This window comes from Calypte anna, chromosome 7 (assembly GCF_003957555.1).
Source record: "Calypte anna isolate BGI_N300 chromosome 7, bCalAnn1_v1.p, whole genome shotgun sequence".
NCBI classification, from domain to species: Eukaryota; Metazoa; Chordata; class Aves; order Apodiformes; family Trochilidae; genus Calypte; species Calypte anna.
The window spans coordinates 18,793,531-18,813,781 of NC_044253.1; the positions used below are offsets into that span (position 1 = coordinate 18,793,531).

At 35.4% G+C, this 20,251-nt stretch overlaps 1 protein-coding gene across 15 annotated transcripts in view; it reads right to left on the bottom strand.

Annotated features, from left to right (window-relative positions):
- Positions 1–16,183, bottom strand: part of LOC103530341 (sodium channel protein type 2 subunit alpha) — a 54,504-nt gene extending 38,321 nt beyond the window's left edge. For 3 of the 15 annotated variants that reach the window (XM_030453854.1, XM_030453850.1, XM_030453847.1), the window contains exons 1-11: positions 15,917–16,183; positions 12,698–12,816; positions 11,708–11,797; positions 10,052–10,180; positions 9,278–9,369; positions 8,157–8,429; positions 7,801–7,864; positions 6,769–6,910; positions 6,414–6,620; positions 5,960–5,963; positions 3,338–3,630 (exon numbers count right to left, since the gene is read on the bottom strand). In XM_030453854.1, coding sequence (XP_030309714.1) covers positions 3,338–3,630; positions 5,960–5,963; positions 6,414–6,620; positions 6,769–6,910; positions 7,801–7,864; positions 8,157–8,429; positions 9,278–9,369; positions 10,052–10,180; positions 11,708–11,797; positions 12,698–12,816; positions 15,917–16,183 — 1,680 coding nt within the window. Of the gene's footprint in view, positions 1–3,337; positions 3,638–5,959; positions 5,964–6,413; positions 6,621–6,768; positions 6,911–7,800; positions 7,865–8,156; positions 8,430–9,277; positions 9,370–9,465; positions 9,558–10,051; positions 10,181–11,707; positions 11,798–12,697; positions 12,817–15,916 lie in introns of all 15 variants that reach the window. The other 12 variants (XM_030453857.1, XM_008495930.2, XM_030453845.1 and 9 more) reach the window with 6 other exon arrangements.
- Between the last annotated feature and the right edge of the window lie 4,068 nt (positions 16,184–20,251).

Consider the following 20,251-nt stretch of genomic DNA (forward strand, 5'->3'; position numbering starts at 1 on the left):
TTTCAAAGAATAGCTATAGTGCTGGAGGAATGATTGGAACTTTTTTATTCCTTAGTATCAATGTGTCTGTTGGGGAATGTGCTCATTAGGGTATCTTATCAGATAAGTAGAGGGAAAAAAATCTTTCTAATGTAATGTAGCAGGACTGAGGAGATGTTGTGCATAAGAAAGGTTGGGCAGTTTTGAGGAAAAATAAGGTCTTCAGTTTGGTGTTAAGTTCAGTTTAAATTGATGTAAAGAACTTGTCTGCCCTCTTCACAATAAGCTCAATGATTTGGGAACAATATATGCAGCACCCCTGAGCTAAACAACAGAGGCAACAGCTTGGGGAAGCTCTGGAGGTTGGGTGTGAACATGACCAGTAGCACCCATGGTCATAGCATGCCAGGGGCTATAGTAGGCTGCTCATCTACCAGAAGGTACCACTTGGCCATCAGGCAGCTCAAAGCAAGCATTCACCAGGGACAAAATTACCTAAAGGTATCCTGTTACAAATGAGAAAAATAAATCAGTGGTTGTTGGAAATTCATCTTTTAATTACAGAAGAAGATGGTTAATGGAATGTTATCCCTTGCTACATATTTTACTAACAGCATTCATGAATAAATAAAAGGAGTACTAATTGTGGAAAATAACGAAACCCTGCATTAAGCTTTCTTCAATTCTGCATTTGTACAAATTTTGGCATTTTTGGTACATCAAAAACTGGTTGGTGATTACTCTCCATTTTTCTGTAGTTTTGCAGGTGGAAGATGCTAATATGTAATAGAAGTGTTTTTATCCTAGAATAATTGCAGTGAAAGTGAATACTGCACTGTACTATATAAGACTATATTAATACTGTGAAAACTGAGCACTGAATATATAAATCTGTCAATATGTTTCTATCTTTGTAAATGCATACTCAGATTTACACATGCTAACACATAATGTGTGTGCTGAACTGGTAGTACTGCCTGTTATTAAGGTTGGCAGGCCTTTACCTTTATGAGATGCATTTTTTCTGCTCTTACAGATATACTAAATTTTAATAATTTGGGCTGAAAATTTCTATGCTGGCTGTCAGCTGCAGGCTGAATTGCTTGAAGAATATCAGCCAAACGGGTTTGCTAACCCATTTATGTAAACTTGGCTGAAGAAAAAGTGCTGGTTTGCTTATGCTAAAAAATAATTTTATGTGAAAAAAATCTCTAGCTTCTATAGAGCATGACACTGACATCTGACAAAACAGTAAACTAGTTACTAAACTCTTTGTACATTTCTTTGAAAACTTATTTGACCAACCTATACTCCTTCAAAAAAATCACATGCTCACTAGGTTTCATCTGAAAATTACTGGGGGTAGCCATCATTGCAACCCTTGTTTTTTTACTAATGTTCCCATGGCTGCTACATTTTTGTTGTTCAATCTTTCCAATATGCCTTATGCTTTGAGCACAAGCAAATAGATCAGGCCACGGATCAAATCCCTCCAGAATTTAGGAGGAGTAGTGCCTGAAAGTCCCTGGATTGAGATGAAAGATATAAGCCAAAATGGCTGGAATTTTAACACATATAGAGTTAGAAATATATGTACCTACATGCTTCTGGAAAGCAAGTTCTGAAAGGAAAATCTGGCTTTTCTTGCAGGCTGTGTCATTCACCTGCACATGGAATACTGTGTCAATAACCAGAATCTCTACCGGGGCTGTCTGGGAAGATTACTTGTCCTTAGCACTCTGATGCTGTGTCACTTCATGCTCTGCAACCCTAATTGCATGGCTAACAAGACAAACTAGCTCCTCCTTTAACAGTTGTACTGCCCTTAATCCTTCCACTCTTGTGGCTACTCCATTTTATTTCAGTTATACGCAGGTAACCTTCACAACTGCAGAGAATGCCCAAGACAGTCTGTACTTAGTGAGGTGTCCTCATTTAGATTATTTACTTGACACAAGTTACTTTGCATTTTAAAATTTGAACACTTTAAAATTTTAAAATTTAAATTTTAAAATTAAATTCTTAAAAATTTAACATTTTCTTGCACCATAATTCATGATGCCTCAAGATGATTTGTTTCCTGCCTCTTGCAGTACCAGGGAATTCAGACTAGGTAATGAAGAGGCCTATTATCAAGGAGTTAAAGCACAGTTAATGACTCTTTAGCATGGTCAAATCACTCACCATCCTCATCTGTATGTACATCTAAGTGAGACAGAGCTGTGCAGTTGAAGATGAGATTTTGGCTGCAGCTCCTTTCTATCAGCCTGACATAACGCTCATTCCAATTACTGAGAGATTTTTTTGGAGTAGCTTTGGCCCAAAACTAATAGTGCATTTTATTAGACTGGAAATATACTTTTACAATATTACTCAAAAAAATTGAGGTAGATTTAATAATTGTTTTAAATTACATTTTATTTATATATTATCCAGAGAACAACCTCGTCATTCTTCTAAATTATAACAAACATCTCTTCCTTAGAAATGCAAATATATGTTTTCAAAACCAGTCATCACCGCTCGTACTTTACTAATTACTGAGATTTTGTCTCAAAATTAAGCTTTCTTCCCCTCAATGCATATGTTTCAGTGTGAAACATATTTCGGTATTTCTACCACTGAATCTCATATTTTATATCAGTCTGTAAACTAAAACATTTGATAGGATCACTAAGTAGGATAACTGCTGCTATATAAGTATGGGTCTTAATAGTAGCTAAAGGTCATCTGTTGGTTGAAAAAAGATAATTCTGAAGAGATGCATTCTAAGTGATTTTTCTACAAATGCCATAACTGTGTGTAGACGTGAAATAAACAAAGGTATACTTAAGTGATGGAAGATATCCTTTGATTTAAGTAAGGGATTAAAGCTTAGAAAGGTGGACTAAATTACTTCCTCAGCAATTTTTTCTATCATTGCAATGATTTCCCATCTTGTATAATGAATTTATAATTAAGCAGAATAATACAATGAAATTCATGTAAACAAAAGCAAAAATGATCCCTATATATTTTGTCTATTGTGGAGTACTAGATCCCCTTTTCTCGTTATCTACTATTTAAATAAGCTAATTAAGGACAGCAATAGACACTATTTTTTCCCCACAATCTACCAGATACATTGTGAGAAATACATTTTCAGAGAAGTTCAAACCAATTACAGTTCTTTTTATCTTGTTGTTAATAGAGCAGTTATGGTTAGAACCGTATCAAACTGTAGCACTGTTAGCAGTACTACCACTGTATTTTCCTTTACTCATCTTTTAAATTACTTCTAATATTTAAAGCTGCTGTAATATCAGTCAAAATCAAATTAGAGTAGACATATATCATTTAATAAAAGACAGTGCTGTACCTGGTGGGGAGATGTGAACCTTTTTTCATGTGTCAGTTGACTTCCTTCTGTGGAGAAGCGGAAACTTTTCCTTCGGATACTGTCTTCTGACTCGGACTTGGGGAACTTATCAAAATCTTCTTTGTTCTCTGCTTCAGACATTTCTTTCTGTCTTCTTTTCCTTCTTCTGTTTCTTCTTTCTTTAGCACTCTTTGAGCTCAACTTTGATGCTTCTGAAGAACTTTCCAAGAGCTCTCCTAATCCACCTACACCGCTGAAATCTCTTGAGGCAACTGATGCTGCTGCTATTGCTGCTGTAGCCTGTGAGGTTTCAAAGCAGGGCATACTTAGTAGGCCAAATATTATAAATTTTATAGAATATTGTCAACTGTTTTTATTATCACTGTGGTAATGTTGCAGGTTGTGCACCCTTGAGAATGAAATATACACAAAAAAATTCAATTAAAGATAAAATATTGAGTCATATAGCTCCTCATTGTTTAGTATCATGAGCTATCTGAGGCATCAACTATAGCAGAACAATAGCATTTTTATTTCTTAAAGACTTCCTGCAGAAGACATTGGTCTAAAATTAAGGTGGTCAGAAAAGTAGAAACATGGGGATTTTCAATTTATTTCAGACCTCCTTCTCCATTTTCTTGAAAAAAGCCTGACATCATGCTTTAATTAAGCTGATCCCTTCTGAGTCCTTGTAGAGAAAACCAGTCCCTTGCATCCACCAGATGAATTAATTTATCATAAGCGAACTGACAGCCTGAAAGTAGTTGAATGAGGTCTTTCCTCAGTCTCTTCACAGCAAGGGTGCTCCCTTCACTTTTCTTCTACCCTCACTGGCAACAGGCACATCCTGGAGACATGTCTTCAAGTGCCCCTCCCTCTTCATGTTTCCCCATCTCATATTTCCCCTGTGGATCTTTGTTAGAGATGCACAAATGTACCTTTATTGCCTGCTACTACTGCAGCCAGAAAGAAAATAAAAGTTTAGGTTTTTTCTCTGACAGAAAGGGATGCAGTTACTTGCTTGAGTAACTTAGGACCAGCATCCTCAACTACAGTCGTAAGCCTACCTGATTTAGTTCATTAGGGAAACCATTTAGTCATCAAAAAAAAGGAAGAATTGAGGGTCTGTCTAGTACTCTTCCTACAAGGAGTTGTCTGGGAGATCGTTGTGAAATTCTGTAGTGAAAGAATGTGTTTGGGAAGCTGATAGGCTGCTGTAAGCTTACAGAAAAGGGTGGTATGAGAAATGGCAAGAATCTATGGTTATATAACAAAGATGAGAAGTAATTGTCCAGCAAAACATGTTATATTCAACACCAAGTATTTCAGGAATGATGAGACACAGGAAAGGCGACCTAGAAAGCTCACAGTATGAATTAATGGCTTGCTGCACCACAAGACACAACTCATGCTATGCAAGTTGACTTGATACAGACTTTTCTGCTAAACATATTAAATATGTTTACTAAAACATATAATATGAAATTAAATATAATATTGAAAGGATTCAATTAAAAAAGGTGATAGTCAAGATTTTGTCATACTGGTTTCAGAATACTGACCTTCAAAAGTTCTAACAGCAACAAAGGCAGCAGATGCTTAGTCACCACCCATCTACTTCATAAAACTAACAATGGTCAAGCAAGTGGAGCGATCCTAAGACCATTGTGATGACTTAAGTTTCTATCAAGGGAGTGAAGAGAGTCCCACACCCATTTCCATCCCAGAAACCAATTCAGCAGCTCAGTAATCAACCTTGCAATGCATCCATTCTGCTAATAATTTCACATACAAAAGGTAATATTGCTTTTCTTATAATGAATCCAGTGGTCATTAATTTTAAAAAGTAATGACTTGCTAGGGCCTTTATCCATCCTTCCTTGTAGTCTGTTTAATACCATTCTAGTCCTCATCCTAATTCTGGATCGGTTTCATCTCTGACCCACTCTCAAACACACAAACATCTAGATGAGCCTCCTAATATTTTTTTATATGATGTAGTTGTCTCATGGATGAAAAGAACAGAATTTTTTTTAAAAAAGTTCTCCTTTCTGATATGTAAGTTTTTAATAAAATTTGAATTTTTCAGGATTCTGCTTTCTTTTTAGTGATTTGTAGTTCACATGCTTTAATGGCTAAAATAGAAATAAGCTAATTAGATTTCACAGGTCATACATAAAGTTATCTTTTCAATAAACAGCTCAAGAGTTTCACTTTTTATTAGCACTATATAGAGTCATTCTAACTTGGCAAAAGCATTTGTAAAATACTACCAAAAAGTCTAGTTTCACAGAATATTCTAATTTGTTAGCATTTTATAACACTGTCCTGTCAACAGTGTCTACATGCTGGAAGAAAAATGAAAGAAAAATCAAGCCAGAAATTAGACAGGTTTCTAATAGAGCTGAATTACTGCATGAATTTTACATTCAGATAAGAAAATCTCACACAAAAGTATCTATTAAAATGCCTTTTTATCTTAAATATTTTTCTTCTCTTTTCAAAGCAAACAAAGATTACTTTAAAATAATTTAGAAGTGGTATCTTTGACATAAAGATTGCTAATCTGCTCTAAGGGTATATAAACTTCAGTGTGCTTGAATTAGGAGTATTCTTAAATACCTTGCTGGACAGAAACCTAAAAAGACACTGATTACAATCCTCACCATTTGATGAATGTTAAGACACAAGTACTTAGTGTAGGAAGCCTGGCATTTCTCATTCACACTGAAACAAGGAGTAATGTCACAAGACTTTGTCATACTGTTCATAAGATCTGTAACACTTAAAAGCATCATGAACAAAGCCCAATTAAAGTCAGGTTTCTAGTACATTATTATCACAAATACTTCTGCAGTCTGGTGAACTTAGTGCCATTTGTTTCTGTACCATTAGCTTGCTTTTTTGCTATTTCTTTAGCTATTGGTTTTCATGAGCTATTTCCAATTTTGTAACCTAAGAAGACTTTTATATTTTTGTAGTTCATTGAATAATTTGTACATGTTCTAATGCATAAAAGATTATTATCCTTGCCATAAGAATACAGCTGTTCAGAAAGTACAATTTCCGTAATTACCTGAGCTTCTTCTTGCTGCTTCTTCAGTTGTTCCAGCATCTGTTGAAATTCTGCCTCTTTCTGCTCTGCTTCTTCCATGGTTGCTTGATTCTGTTCTTCATAGGCCATGGCAACCACAGCCAGGATCAAATTAATCAAGTAGAAAGAGCCCAGAAAAATCACCAGAACAAAAAATATCATGTATGTTTTTCCAGCAGCACGCAGTGTCTAGGGAGTAGAAAGCATATGTATATGTATATATTCCAACACTTATCTTTGTTACTGCAACAGCTTTATGCTATTAGTTTATGTATAAATAAGACTATGTATACCATTTTGTATACCAGCTACTGATCATGGCATTAAAATTTCTTACCAGCTGATACAGGTTTTCCCAGAAGTCCTGAGTCATAAGCCGAAAGAGTGACAAAAAAGCCCAGCTGAAGGTGTCAAAACTTGTGTAACCATAGTTGGGGTTTCTACCAGCTTTCACACATATATATCCCTCTGGACACTGCCTATGTGAAAATCAAATAGAAAGTACTTAGTCATAACATTTATTTCCTTCTGGAATATATTTATTACCTTTTGGAACAATATGCATTATTTTTTTCCACAGGAAATCTATGATTTTCAATTCACTCAGAAAAAAAAAAAAAAGTCCTAACAAGAGAACTAATGAGAGAGTAAATGAAAGATACACTTTCCAGCCGTTCACTGGTTGCAATGACCTAAATATTTAATTTCTGCTCAGTCACAATTTGTAAATAGAGTATTTATTCCAAATGAATAGTTTCCTAGCAGAAATAATTGCTAAAATGTTGTTAAGGTTACAGACAGATTAAGCAATGTTATGAGCTAAATCTCACTGTACTGTTACGGATCTCCCACATAATGCTGAGACTTTTTTTTGACAGACTTTTTCACTGCTGCCAGTCAGGTATTGCAGTTCAGTGAGCAATTCTGTGCCTGTAATTGGGCACATGTGAATGGCAGAATTTGCCAGTACTGAAAAAGTTATGCTTGAAAAATCCCAGAGGGTTCAGCCTTGAACTATGAAGTCACTACTGTGCTTTCTTAATATTTTATGTATTCTCTTTCTCTGTTCTAACCTTTGCTTTCATTCTTTCTTCAATGAGTACAACTCCAAAATAGACTTTACAGGAGTTCAAATTTTGTCCTTAACATGGGCATAACTTTCTAGTCAGGCAGGAAGAAAGGCTGTTAATGAGTATTTTGTTTCACCGGAGAATAAAAGATTTTTATTTAAGTAAGAAATCATTGTTTAGCAGCAAAGCTTTGTAAATTCTTTAACTCTGCTAAATATGGAGTTGCAACTCCTGCAGATAGGTTTCATGTCATTGCTTTTTCTACAGAATATAACAGAGGACTTTTGAAAGTGTCTTACCCTGCATCAGAGCTATTACCACAAAGTAGAGGATCTCTTTGTCCTTCCAAAATGTAAAAATGAGCTGTGTAGAAAGTAATAGAAATGTATGTGAGCAAAGGAAATTAATTTGAAAGTACTACAAAGTAAAATAAAAATAAATGGTAAAATAATCAAAGTGGCTAGATGATAATCTATTTTGTTTAGGAAGCTTTATGGTTATTGTGCTTTTTTATTGTATGTATTTGATCTCAATCAGGAACTCTAAGCAGTTCTACATAAGGCGGACATATAAACCATTAAATATCCTTTGATCACAAATAGTGGCATACTATAGCCAAAAGTATATTTAAAATAGTTACATATTTCATTCTTACTTTCATCCTCAATGTAATCCTTCCAGTTAAAAGTGCTCACTGTCATATTAACAAATGTGCCATTTTCATCCATTGTGCTATTGAAGTAGGAAATAACATTTAATTCAAAAGTAGAATTGTCTGGAGGCCACTGCAGGCATTTATTCCTCAAGTTGCCCATGAACAGCTGCAGCCCTATTAGTGCAAATACACTCAGACAGAACACAGTCAGGATCATTACATCCGAGAGCTTCTTCACAGACTGAATTAGGGCTCCTACAATAGTCTTCAGGCCTGCAAAGAGAAAAGATCCATAGATTTAAAAGAGTATCTTTGTCCTTCCCATATAATTAAGAAGTCATGCAGACACATAGAAGAAATTATTTTTTACTTCTCAAAAAGTAAAGCTTCGTGAGCAGCCTCAGAGCTTATGAAGATGAATGAAAGAAAACGATTCCTTTTATGATTATGCAGTTCTAATAAACTGAATGTATAATGTTATTCTCAAGCAGAAAATTTTATCAATCATGCTTTTCTGCTAGAGAAATTATTATTTAATTTTTCTTTGCATTTATTATTCTACCACTAATTCACTTTCCAATTAATATCAAATCTGATTTCACAAAAATTTAAAGATAGCAGGAGATAGAAAGGTAAATAATTTTGAGGGATAATAACAATTTGCATTTGATTTGCACATTTTCCTGTGCAATATTTTTCTACTTTTTCATAGCTTCTTTTTCCTGTTACTTGCTTTTCATTAAGACTAATGTAAATTTTAAGTGGTTAAATAATGAAGAAAATTCAAAATAAAGACAACCATAGCATTAAAACGTTTTTTTAATGTAAAAGACAGAACTTGTAATAATAAAATGCAGAAAAACGAAGCAGAATGAGTTAATAGTCCTGACTTTATGTTTCATGCAAGAATCTGTTAAACTCAAAGGCTGATTTTGCAAAATAAAAGAAGCTGACATTGAAAAGGCAAAAAAATCATCATCCAGGTTTATAATCCATGCCTTTTTTTTTTTTTTTTCCCCTTTTTGGCAAGACGAGCACCACACAGCAAACTTATGCTCAAAAGAAGTGACTTTGACTTCAATGGAACAAAAGTCAGCCTCAGTGTTTAACCTAGCTCTCACCTGGAATGACTGATATTGTTTTCAAAGCTCGGAGAACTCTGAATGTTCTCAACGCTGAGACATTGCCCAGGTCCACAAACTCTGTCACATATCTGTAATAGGGGAGTTCACACACAAACACAATGACAGCACACAAATAACAGTTGGAGCTACAAGGGGCCTAACACCTTACACCAACTACTTCTTACCTGGGATTACAGAAATAGTTTTCAAAGCTCTCAATACTCTGAAAGTTCGAAGAGCTGAAACATTGCCTAGGTTTACAAATTCTGTTACATACCTGTAGAATTAAATCACAGTTATTCAGAATTGTGGCAGAGCTTAATTTAATTATGTGGCTCTTCAAAACCTCTGTAGCAATATTAGCAATCATACTTCAAAATTTACCTGTCTAGGGGTCGCTGTACACCTCGCTTTTAAAATAACTTATTTTTTTATCAGTTTTGCTTAAACTTCACAGAAGTGAAACTCACTCATTTGTAATTCAATAGCTAATTAAACTAATTAGATTATTAAACTAATTAACTCATAACAGAAGGGTGGCATGAATTCAAAGGGATGGCTTCCATTCCAGTGAGTAGAAAAATGTAGGACATGAAATTAGTGTCCTTCACACTCCATTATGGCTCCTGCCATATTTTACTTTACTACAATGTATGATACGGTGTCTAAACATCACAGTTTGTAGAAATTAAATTCTGTTAGATCAGTAAAAATATTATATTTGCCACTAATTTCATGCCCTAAAACCTTAGAAAATCTTGAACCACTTACGCCATTAAAATGACACTGAAGTCAAGCCAGTTCCATGGGTCTCGCAGAAAAGTAAAACCTTCTAAGCAGAAGCCCCTTGCAAGAATTTTGATAAGTGACTCAAATGTATAAATTCCAGTGAAAGTGTACCTGAAAAGCACCAAAGCAAGAACAGTGGATTTCTTTTATACTTATGCTTACAGATAGTGCCATTCTTTGTCAAAGATGACATACAAGAAAAGAGAAAGTATTTAGAAGTGAAAGGAGGAAATCATTAAATTAACTTGCCCCAAACAAGAATTTAATCATTGTTCAGTAGATGAAAGTTTAATGTGACACATATATACTATTCTTATTCTAAAAGGCTCATTTAATTTCAGATTTTGTGCTTACATATAATTTCAGACTCGAGTATACTTGAGTATTTATAGGTACATTTCAGACTTTTCTATTTATGTGTACATTCTCTGGCACTCACAGGGCTGGCTGCCTTCATTCTGCTTTCATTTGCAAATCAGGTAGATGTGTAAGTGTAACGAACAATGATTTTTTTTTTATTTTTATATTTTTTTGTAATGTCAAAATAAGAGCTTTGTGAAAATAAGTTCTGGATAATAACTGCACTCATGCTTATACTGCAGATTTATTTCATAAATAATTGTTAAATAAAGGAAAGCATTCCCAGACTGTTATTCTTGAAGATGTGGAGCATGATTACTGATTTACCTGGTGCAGGAACAACATTCAAATCAAAACATAGAATAGTCAGTTACAACCAGTGTACTGGGGGTACTTTTTTAGATCCATGTGGGTCTGTGTGGACCTCCAGAATAGAGGAAATCTACCATACTGCTCTCCTTTCAGACTCACAACAACCCTAACAAGCCCTAGTCACTCTTCAGCATACTGGGAACCAGTGAACATTAGTGCAGTTTCCAAATATAGCATTCAGAGTAAGATTCTTTAATGCTGTGAGATAAAGAAATAGAAGCCAATAATAGCTCTTGGAGAGCAGGAGGGAATGAAAGAAACCATAAGTGGTTAGAACCAGGTTATTCATGAGGAGTATTATTTCAGAGAAAAGTATCTGTATTTTGTTAGAGAAAAAAGACACATGTATAACCCACGAACAAGAAAGAGGAACAGGTACTTTGTGGTTTCCTTATTTCTGTCAGCTCATGTTTACCCTCTTGATAGGTACGGCCTTTTCCTCAGTAGTTTGATTTTCCTGTGGTCTGGGTGTTGTTTGTGCTTTCTGTGGCTGGCCCTTGTGAGTTCACATCAGTGACCATTAATGTCCCACTTAGATCATGATTACTCAAGCAATATACAGCTGGCCTCACCAATCACATTCAAGAATTATACATGCACATTTAAAGTTCTGGAGATCCTTTTCCAATTTAGAGCTCAAAACACCCAAAGACAAGACCTTATGTTTGTACATCACAGTAGAAGTTCAGATGTTCCTCCAACATAATTTTAAAGAACAAGGCATTGCTCTTAAACCACTTGCATTATGCAGGAGGCAGCCAGAGAGATATTGATAACTCATGGAATCTGATTTTTAATTACTCTTGAAAAGCTGTTTTTAGCATGGAACTTTTCATAAATTATTCTTGTTTGGAGTCCCACAGAAACAGAGACTTAAAAATAAGGTAGTAAAAATGTTTAACTTACTCTACATTCTTTGTCCAGTCCGGAGGATTACTCATGGTCATAAATACACAGTTGGTCAAAATAGTGCACATAATAAGCATGCTGAATAATGTAGATTTTAGTCAAGGCATTTAAGTCAAAAAGTATCACAGTTTTATAACACTGGAACCATTAAAAATATTAAATGTATAAAACTATGTATAAATAACATAGCTTTCTAAAGGAAATCTGAAAATAAAGCTTTGCACATGATTTTATCTGTTTTAAATTGAATGCCATCTGACATGTTATGGTACATTTACTGTAATAGAATGCACTACTTTTATAAATATGGCAGGTTTAGGATTTAACTGAAACTTAAACACATCCTTAGGTCTGTAAAGAATATGAAACGAGTACCCAAACATAATTACTCATTGAAGCCGGAGGGACAACGCTAAAGGATCTTTAGGCAGACATTGTTTGCTTATGCCTAAGTTGTTCTTTGGACATAATTGAAATATATTTGAAAATAATGTCTTCTATTCTGACCTGGATCTTTTATAGGACACCTACCCCAATACTGAAAACACAATGCTGAAAAGTATGCCTGAAAAAGCAGCTCTTTACTCATGCTCTTTTGTCCTTGCTAAGTGACTCCAGTTCATGAATAGTACTACTGGTCTTGGTAAAAGTGTGACCTTAGATATGTTCAGGTGCAATGGTTTGTTACTAATTTGGCCTCTGCTGCAGGGTTTAGTGTGGGATCAGGTCTTCTTTTGTATATAAAGCCTGATATTTAAACTCTGACTGCTTTAGGGGATTGAGTAGAGAATCCTCTCAGTGGGAATGAAGATCATACTGCAATTCACATGTGATATTGCTGCCTTTTAAGTGTGATCAGCATATGCTGTAGTTATCATAGTACACCCACATGGACATAATTTGTATATCCATATAAAAAGCATTATTTTGATAGCTAAACAGTTTCAAATGGCAACCCTTTAATCAACATTAAGAAAAAAAGGATATGAATGTACCAAAATCTTGATAGCAATTTTTCTGATGGGATTAAAAGGAGTTAAAATATACAAGGCAGATGTGGCACTGAATCGGAAAATTGCCTTTCCTTTATTCAATACTATGAAAGTCTGCAAAAAAACAACAACAAAAACAAAGTAAAAATACAGTGTTGACTACATAAATGCCTTTACCTCCATCTGAAGGATTCCATTCTGTTCCTGGGAAGCTCAAGTCACATTCTGCTCTCTACTAGTCTAGGAAAATAACTGATTTATATGAAAAGTGGACTAAGCCTGCTACAGCCAGCATTCTGACATTATTATCATTGCCAATGTAGTAAAACAAAAAAAGAAAAAGGGCAATTCTAAATACCAGTTTGTATTTGGAATGAATACCTGACATAATTATATTTGCATATACATGGTGGAAAGGACAAACACCTGCCACTAAACAATTAACCGTATGTTAAAATTAATTTTATGACACTATCAATTATATATATCTTCTCAAAAAGTGTCTGTGGAAAAGTAAATGAGATTAATAAATTGCCAGGTTGCATTATTCTTAGCAGTCTGAGACAAACAAATGTCAGAATTTGGCATCTTGTAACAAATATTTTCTTCAAAATATGCTGGTTTCATTTGAAAAATATGCTGTTATTTTCCCTGTATGTAAGCACCAACTTTAGTTATTGCCTCTTAAAATTTGAGAAAATTATCTCTACCATTTTCATTCTGTTACTGTTGGTGGTCATTGCCCAAGTGTTCTCGCTTTTATTCCTAGTGTACTTGTGTGTGAGGTTTACTTGCATCTTTGGTGCTGTTTGAAATTTCTTCAGGACATGTCTGTTCTTCATTCCTTTTGCTCTTTGTCCACAGTAATGGCCCTGCTTTGTGTTACCATAATAAAAGCTTTGTTACACTCTCAACAGAGCTATAGAGTATCACTGGTCTCCATGTTGATTTCCATTCTCTGTAAAATCTTGGCTGTGATCAGAAAAAGTGCTGCCCTCTCCTTGGCCTTTACTGCCTATCTGATCTGCCATCTCTGGCAGAGAAAGCAAACCTCTAAAGTGGGAAAGAAAACAGGTTAAGGACTGTTGCTGGTGCCTGTTGGTGGAGGAACATCAAGTGTAACCTTGAGAATGACAGAGAATGGATTCAAGCACTGAGATTCCTCTCTGCCCTACAGTTCTTCACCCAGCTAGAAATGAGAGAAGGATGTTGTCTGTCTTAAGGTGACTGCAGATGCAGAGCCTGAAGATGGACTCCAATTCACGTATGGTTTTCCCTGCACTGACAAGTTAATGGTCAAGAGGAGTTTCTGCTATAAACTGGAGGAGGCATGACTAGTTCGTTGTTTAAAATGTCCACTTGTTTTCTTTTAAGCATATTAGGCTGGTATGTAACATAAATACAGATGTCAAGTGTGGCAAAAAAATGTGCAGTTTACTAATTACTCATATAGACTAACAGGTTCATAGTAGCCTGTATTCTTACAATTTTGTTCAAAAAATTTGACTACTTTTTCTGACTATTGAAGGTTAGAAATCTACTTCAGTATTTCAGGTTTTCTAATACTTCATTTGTAAAAGATTTGTTTAGGAAACTTTAGTCCTGGACTTATTTATGCAACTTAATTCCTGAATTGTTTTGCAACCAGTCAAGAAATGGGCTTAGTGCCCACAACTATATTGTAAGTAAGCATCTCCATTGAACTGCTGATAGGACCAAAACCATATACATGAAAATAACTTGTAGCAATACTCCCTCCCTGAGATTTCATTGCTTTAAATTTCCTTAATTATGTTTCTATTAGTATTATCTACAGCACCATTTATTTAACTTTGGCAACTTCTAGGTCATTCATTTGTGTATGGATTCTGCTTTATTTTCTGTTTCTAATACTGAAACCATGACTTTTACAACTGCTTTTCAAACCAAAAGCAATCACAATGAAGGTAGGTAGGTAGGTAGATAGAATGATTTTATACATACATATATAGATATATAATTACGTATGTTATGTAGCTGTAAAAGAAACGAATACAGTTACATGTTTTTATTTCACTCACTTGGATGAGTGCTACATATGATGAGTGCTATTTGGATGAGCTATAGATTCCTTAAACTCAGATAAAAAGAGAAATAGCTCAAGTTGCAGGAGTTAAAATATTGAAGAGAATAAACCAGTTCTGCTAACTTGTGAGAGTCTGATCTCACAGATTTGAAATTGTCTCAAAGGAACAATTTTAAAGTGAATAGCCCTGGCTAGGGTGGAGGACCTGGACTGGCCAGAGCTGAGCAGGAGGTGACACCAGTAAAGAGATAAGAACTAAGAACTAACGACTGGGTGGAGACTACTCCCCTTTTCTGAGGGCCTTCAATGCTGGGACGTCCCTTCAGGCACAATTACCCTGTCCAGGGTGCAGGAAGTCACCTAATTGTCCTCATGTTGATGTGCCTGGCTGAGGGGGCTGGAACAAAGTGGGAGTAGCACATGGAAAGAGATAAGAGTTGTGCCCCCCCTCCAGGAGAGCCTGTTTGCAATGGTTCTGATGCTAACGGACCTGGACTGGGCCAAACCAGAACAGGGGTGGCACCTGGAAGGAGATAAGAACCAGTGAGTGGGTGGGGGACTGCACCCTTCTTCTCCTCTCCAGGCAGCCTGTCTGCAATGGCTCTTATGCCAATGCCCCTGGCTTCTGTGGCAGCTGACTGGCAGCTGCCCCTTCGGAACAAAAGGAACTCAGGGGTATATATGGCTGTCCCTGCTGTGGCTGTTTTGTTGTCTCTTGACCCACTGCCGTCTGTTATCAGACCCTGTCCAGGATCAGCGACATCTTGAAGAAACTCACTGGGCAGTTGGACCCCTGGTGGTGACATTCGCTCTCTCTCTCTCTCGTTCTCACTCTCATTCTTTCTTACCCTTTTTCTCCACTTTTCTCTCTCTCTTATATCTTCTTTTCCTCTCTCCATCTTTTGCCCGGCTCTATAGTTTTGCTTGGGTCAATTGTCAAATAAAAGTCTGCTTGCACCTTCTACAGTAGGACTTTGTTTTGTAGATCCAAAACAAAAATAAATTTTAATGTTACCTTGGACCATAACATAACTAAAAGGTTCGTCCGTGTATTTAGTTGCTTGATAACTCTAACCATTACATTTTGTGATCATGCTTTCCTAATGTAGAAAACTATATTCTATGATGTGCAAAAGATTATTCACTCACTTTTTTATTGATATAATATGGGTCCAGGTCTTCCAAAGGTTCAGATACCATTCCTGGAGGTATGTCACCATAAATAAATGGTAGTGTCTTTCCTGCCTCCAAGTCACTGTTTGGTTTTGGACCATTTTCATCATCATCATCTGTGTGTTCTTGCTTGGGCTTTTTAGCTTTTTCTTCTGCAGAACGCTTTTCAATAGCTGCGAGAGAATCTCTAGTAAAATAGCGGAAGCTCTCCGGTCCTGGTGGTACCAGCAATGACTGCGCCATGTTTTCATCCTGCAAATTTAATTACTTTTAGCTTCTTGCATAAGAATCACCTAAAAAAAGAAGATCAGAGAATTTATTAGAACTGTATTGTATCAGAAAGAAAAAAACAAAACAAAACAAATGGAATTTGCTCAGGAATCCTTTCCATGTCCAATATAGAGGCTTCATATTTCAAGACTGAATGAAAATTAAAAGCAACCACTGAGTTTATTTAGCTATTTTACAAATTATTTTTCACCTTTTTCCTACTGGTCTAGAAAAAGACACCACTTTTGCTCCTTAACACTGCTCTGCCTATATCCTTAGACTCCCTGTTAGAGAAAAATATTGATAGAAATGTTTTAACAGTATATACTTTTTTTAACAGCAAGTATATATACATAATATATAAGCCTGTTTTGCTACTTCATACATTTTATCTTTCTGTATTTTTTCAAGTATCAGTAATCCAACTTTACAGATGTAAATACTTTCATTAAACAAAAAAGACGTTTTTGAACAATAAGTGCTGTTTAAATCACATCAACTGAGTTAAGAGAGAAGTAGTCACATCTCTTTCTTACTGACATTTTTGTGTGCTGAAGGCTAATGTTAGGTACCAAAGCAGGTTAGATTATGTTTATTGACTGTGAATGAACTGTGAATCAAAAACCATAGGCCTTTTAAGTGGTGGTACATCCTGGAGACAAGATGAAAAATCAAGGCTATGTGCAAGAGTGCTGCACCTGATTTTTTGCAAGGCAAGTGTCATAATACTATTTCAGATTAAAAATGGATGGATATCTAAGACTCTGATTCCTTATGAATGTCTCTGGTGCCAGTGCTGGATGATGCAGTCTCTGCTGCTTTTTTCCTGATCTTTGCATCAAACTCTCCACAATGCAACAGGTCTCTTTATGAAGCCCCATAGTGCATTAGCTGAAAGTAATATTCTATTTCTTCTGAGTCCTTCTGCAGCAGGACCAGTCGCTTAAACTCATGCATTCCACAGCAAAGTGGAGAGGTTTGAATGGATGGGGGGAGGGAATGGAAGAAAGAAAGTAGAGCAATCAAAAGAGTGGTGCCACCAAGTTGATGTCAACTTACAAAAGCTTGTAGCATAGTGTAGTAATAATTTTAGTCATGAAAATCAATGTTTAAGAGTGAGAAATGAGTTCTAATTTTGTTTTCTGTGCAAGAAGCTAGATAGGCTTCCCTATATTACTTCATGCATGTCCAACATCTCTATTGTTGCCATGCCACATTAGATTGAGATGTAACATCGTTTCCCTTTGCATTCATTCCATATTCTTGCTGTCTGGAGCAGTTTGTAGAAATTGCATGTGCACACAAAGTGTTACAGTAATGATCTTATGAGATAATGGATTCCTTTTCAAATGCCCTCCCTAAAAAATTTTATTTTGACAAGATGGAAGACTTTGCTGGTACCTGGCTTTTTTTAATGTAACTCCTAATTATTAAGATCCTGAAATCAAAATTGTCCTTTATTTGAGAGTTCAAAGCACATGCATTCTCTGGATAGAGTCCACACTCCTTTAATTACTGGTTTTCCTCATCCAGGATTAACAAACTAAGAAAATGTGTGAGGTTTGCCTTCGGTCTTTCTGAGTAAGTGATTTCTTTATCGCATATTTTACAGGTCTGTGATTCAAGTTGTTGCACTAGGTTTCTCTTCTATTAAAGTAGTCTTTAAATGTGCACCATCCTGGAGTCATCAATGGGTTTGTTTTCTCTATAGCTCAGTGCATTTGGTTTGACTGTTTTTCTCTGTTAAAAGTTACAGTTATGGATGCTATTACAAAATACATTGCCCTCACCAGAAATATATGTATTTGTATTGCTTGAAGTCCACAATGGGAACAGTGAATGACTGGGAAAAATGATATTAGCCTGTATTTCTCAGGCACTCAATAAGCATGCTTTGAAAAAGTTTTCTTGCCAAGTTGGGAGCCTCACTTGAATCTTGCTTCCACTACTGTCTACTGCAATTTTATCTTTCCTGGCTGCTACTATTACACAAGAAGGTTTTTTCCTATATTAAATATGACCCAAGTGTTTCCATTCAGATTACAGAGCTTAATAAAATAAAACAAAAAATTTATCTAATTACTGTTGCTATGCATGCAGTGGTTCAATAGAACACAATGAAACAAAAGTAATTTTGTTCCCTGCACTGACCCTTGGACTCATTCTTAACAAAGTGTTGGACTATGAACCACTAGGCTGTTAGAGAGAGCTTCCCTCTTCTTCCTCCACCAGTTTTAAAACTGCTTGTTATCAGGTAAATAAACTTTCAGGGTATGAATGAAAATGAGCAGAATTCAGACAAAGAAATCTATATATCTCATAATTTCAGAATAGCTTCCATTAAAAAAAAGAACACACACAAAAAAGCCCCAACAACAAAAAACACCACCAACAACAATCTTTAAAGGAATAGCCTCAAAAAATGTGTGGTCCAGGCCCCTCAGTACCTGTTACTTCTCCACTAAAAGAATTTCAAGCATTTGAATTATAGATTGGGCACAGATATCATATGTAAAATGGTCTACAATTCAATAGATTATCTTAAAAAAAAAAATGCATTCCAATTTCTTAAAGAAATGCTTTTGACAAATAAATCCATTTTGTTCTACTTGAGCATTGCATTCCATAAATCCTTCACAAGTTTTCCTTCAGTCCCTTCCTTTAAATAAGACTAAACAATAAACAGTATCCATATGTTCCTAGTTTTATGCATACTGGAGTTATTTTTGTGTCCATGGGTAACTTGTTTTTTTGTTTTTTTTTTCTTTTGAAAGTGAAGTATCTGTGCCAACAATGTCAAAATATTAGTTGTGTGCGTCTGAAAAAGCCAAAAGTGGCCCGAAGATATCTATTTTTATGATATCTTAAATCAGGCAAATGGTAAGAGTGAAAGTATCACTTTAGCAATCAGGTGGATGCTACGATTATTTATTAAAGTCAACAGTTTGCCTAACAGGTTATTTGAACTTTGCATGAAACAGTCCACATATACCCTTCAAAATTTTCAAGGTGGAGAAATAATAAACCTTGCAGCTTCCCTTATGGGATTTTTTTTTTCAGAGCACTGGCATTACAATTGTTTTCCTCCTAAAAGCTTGAAAATGCTGACTACTGAGATTTTCATTCCATTAAAATTGGAATACTGGCACACAAACATGCATTTGATTAAGGTTGGAATAGTGCATAGATAACAAATGGAATCTGTAAAATGACCAATTATAATAATTTCCTTTTGCTAATCTTTTATTCAAGAGGCTGAAACTTGGGGAATAGTATCCTCCTCTGTGCCAAGCACAGTGATAGCCCCTCAGATGCTAAAACTTGGATTAAAAGCTCTGCTCTAAATCATCAGTGTCAATAAGAGTAGCTGGAGTACATGCAGGATGGGTGTAAAGAAATGGGTCATCTGAACTTCCTCTCCTAGGATGTGGGAAGCTGTTTTGCAAAATTCCGGTATTAGCTTTATGGAAGCGAAGGTAAGTTATTGCTAAGCTAACATGCTCTGATCAGCTTCCAAATTGGGTAAGGCTGCATTTGATTTATACTAAAAAAAAAAACAAAAACAAAAAAAAAAACAACAAAAAAAAAAAAAAAAAAAAAAAAAAAAAAAAAAAACATAAAAATTAAATTGTTGTGTAGGTGATCTAAAATGAAATAGTTTTAATGTAATTTCTTATGTCAGTTGTGTACAGGGGCTAATTTCACAAAGAAAACCTACCCCTTTATACGCTGAAAAGCTTTGAAGCATTTCTTACACTTACAGATTGTTATCTTTGCATAACTGATATTTACCTTGTTTTTCATGGTATCTTTCTACTATTTTGTACTGCTTTAAAAATACTTGAATAAGCAACAGAACTCCAAAATAAAGAAAAAATCCCTAAAAGGTCACTGCTGTAATCCAAAGTGGTAAATGCAATGCAAAATTAATGGAGATAGCTAAAAAGATAGCAAGTCAAAACCCTATGGAGCCAAGGAACCCATGAGTGTTGGTTCCACAAAAGTAGGTATTTTTAGAGAAAGAAACAACTGCCTCAGAAG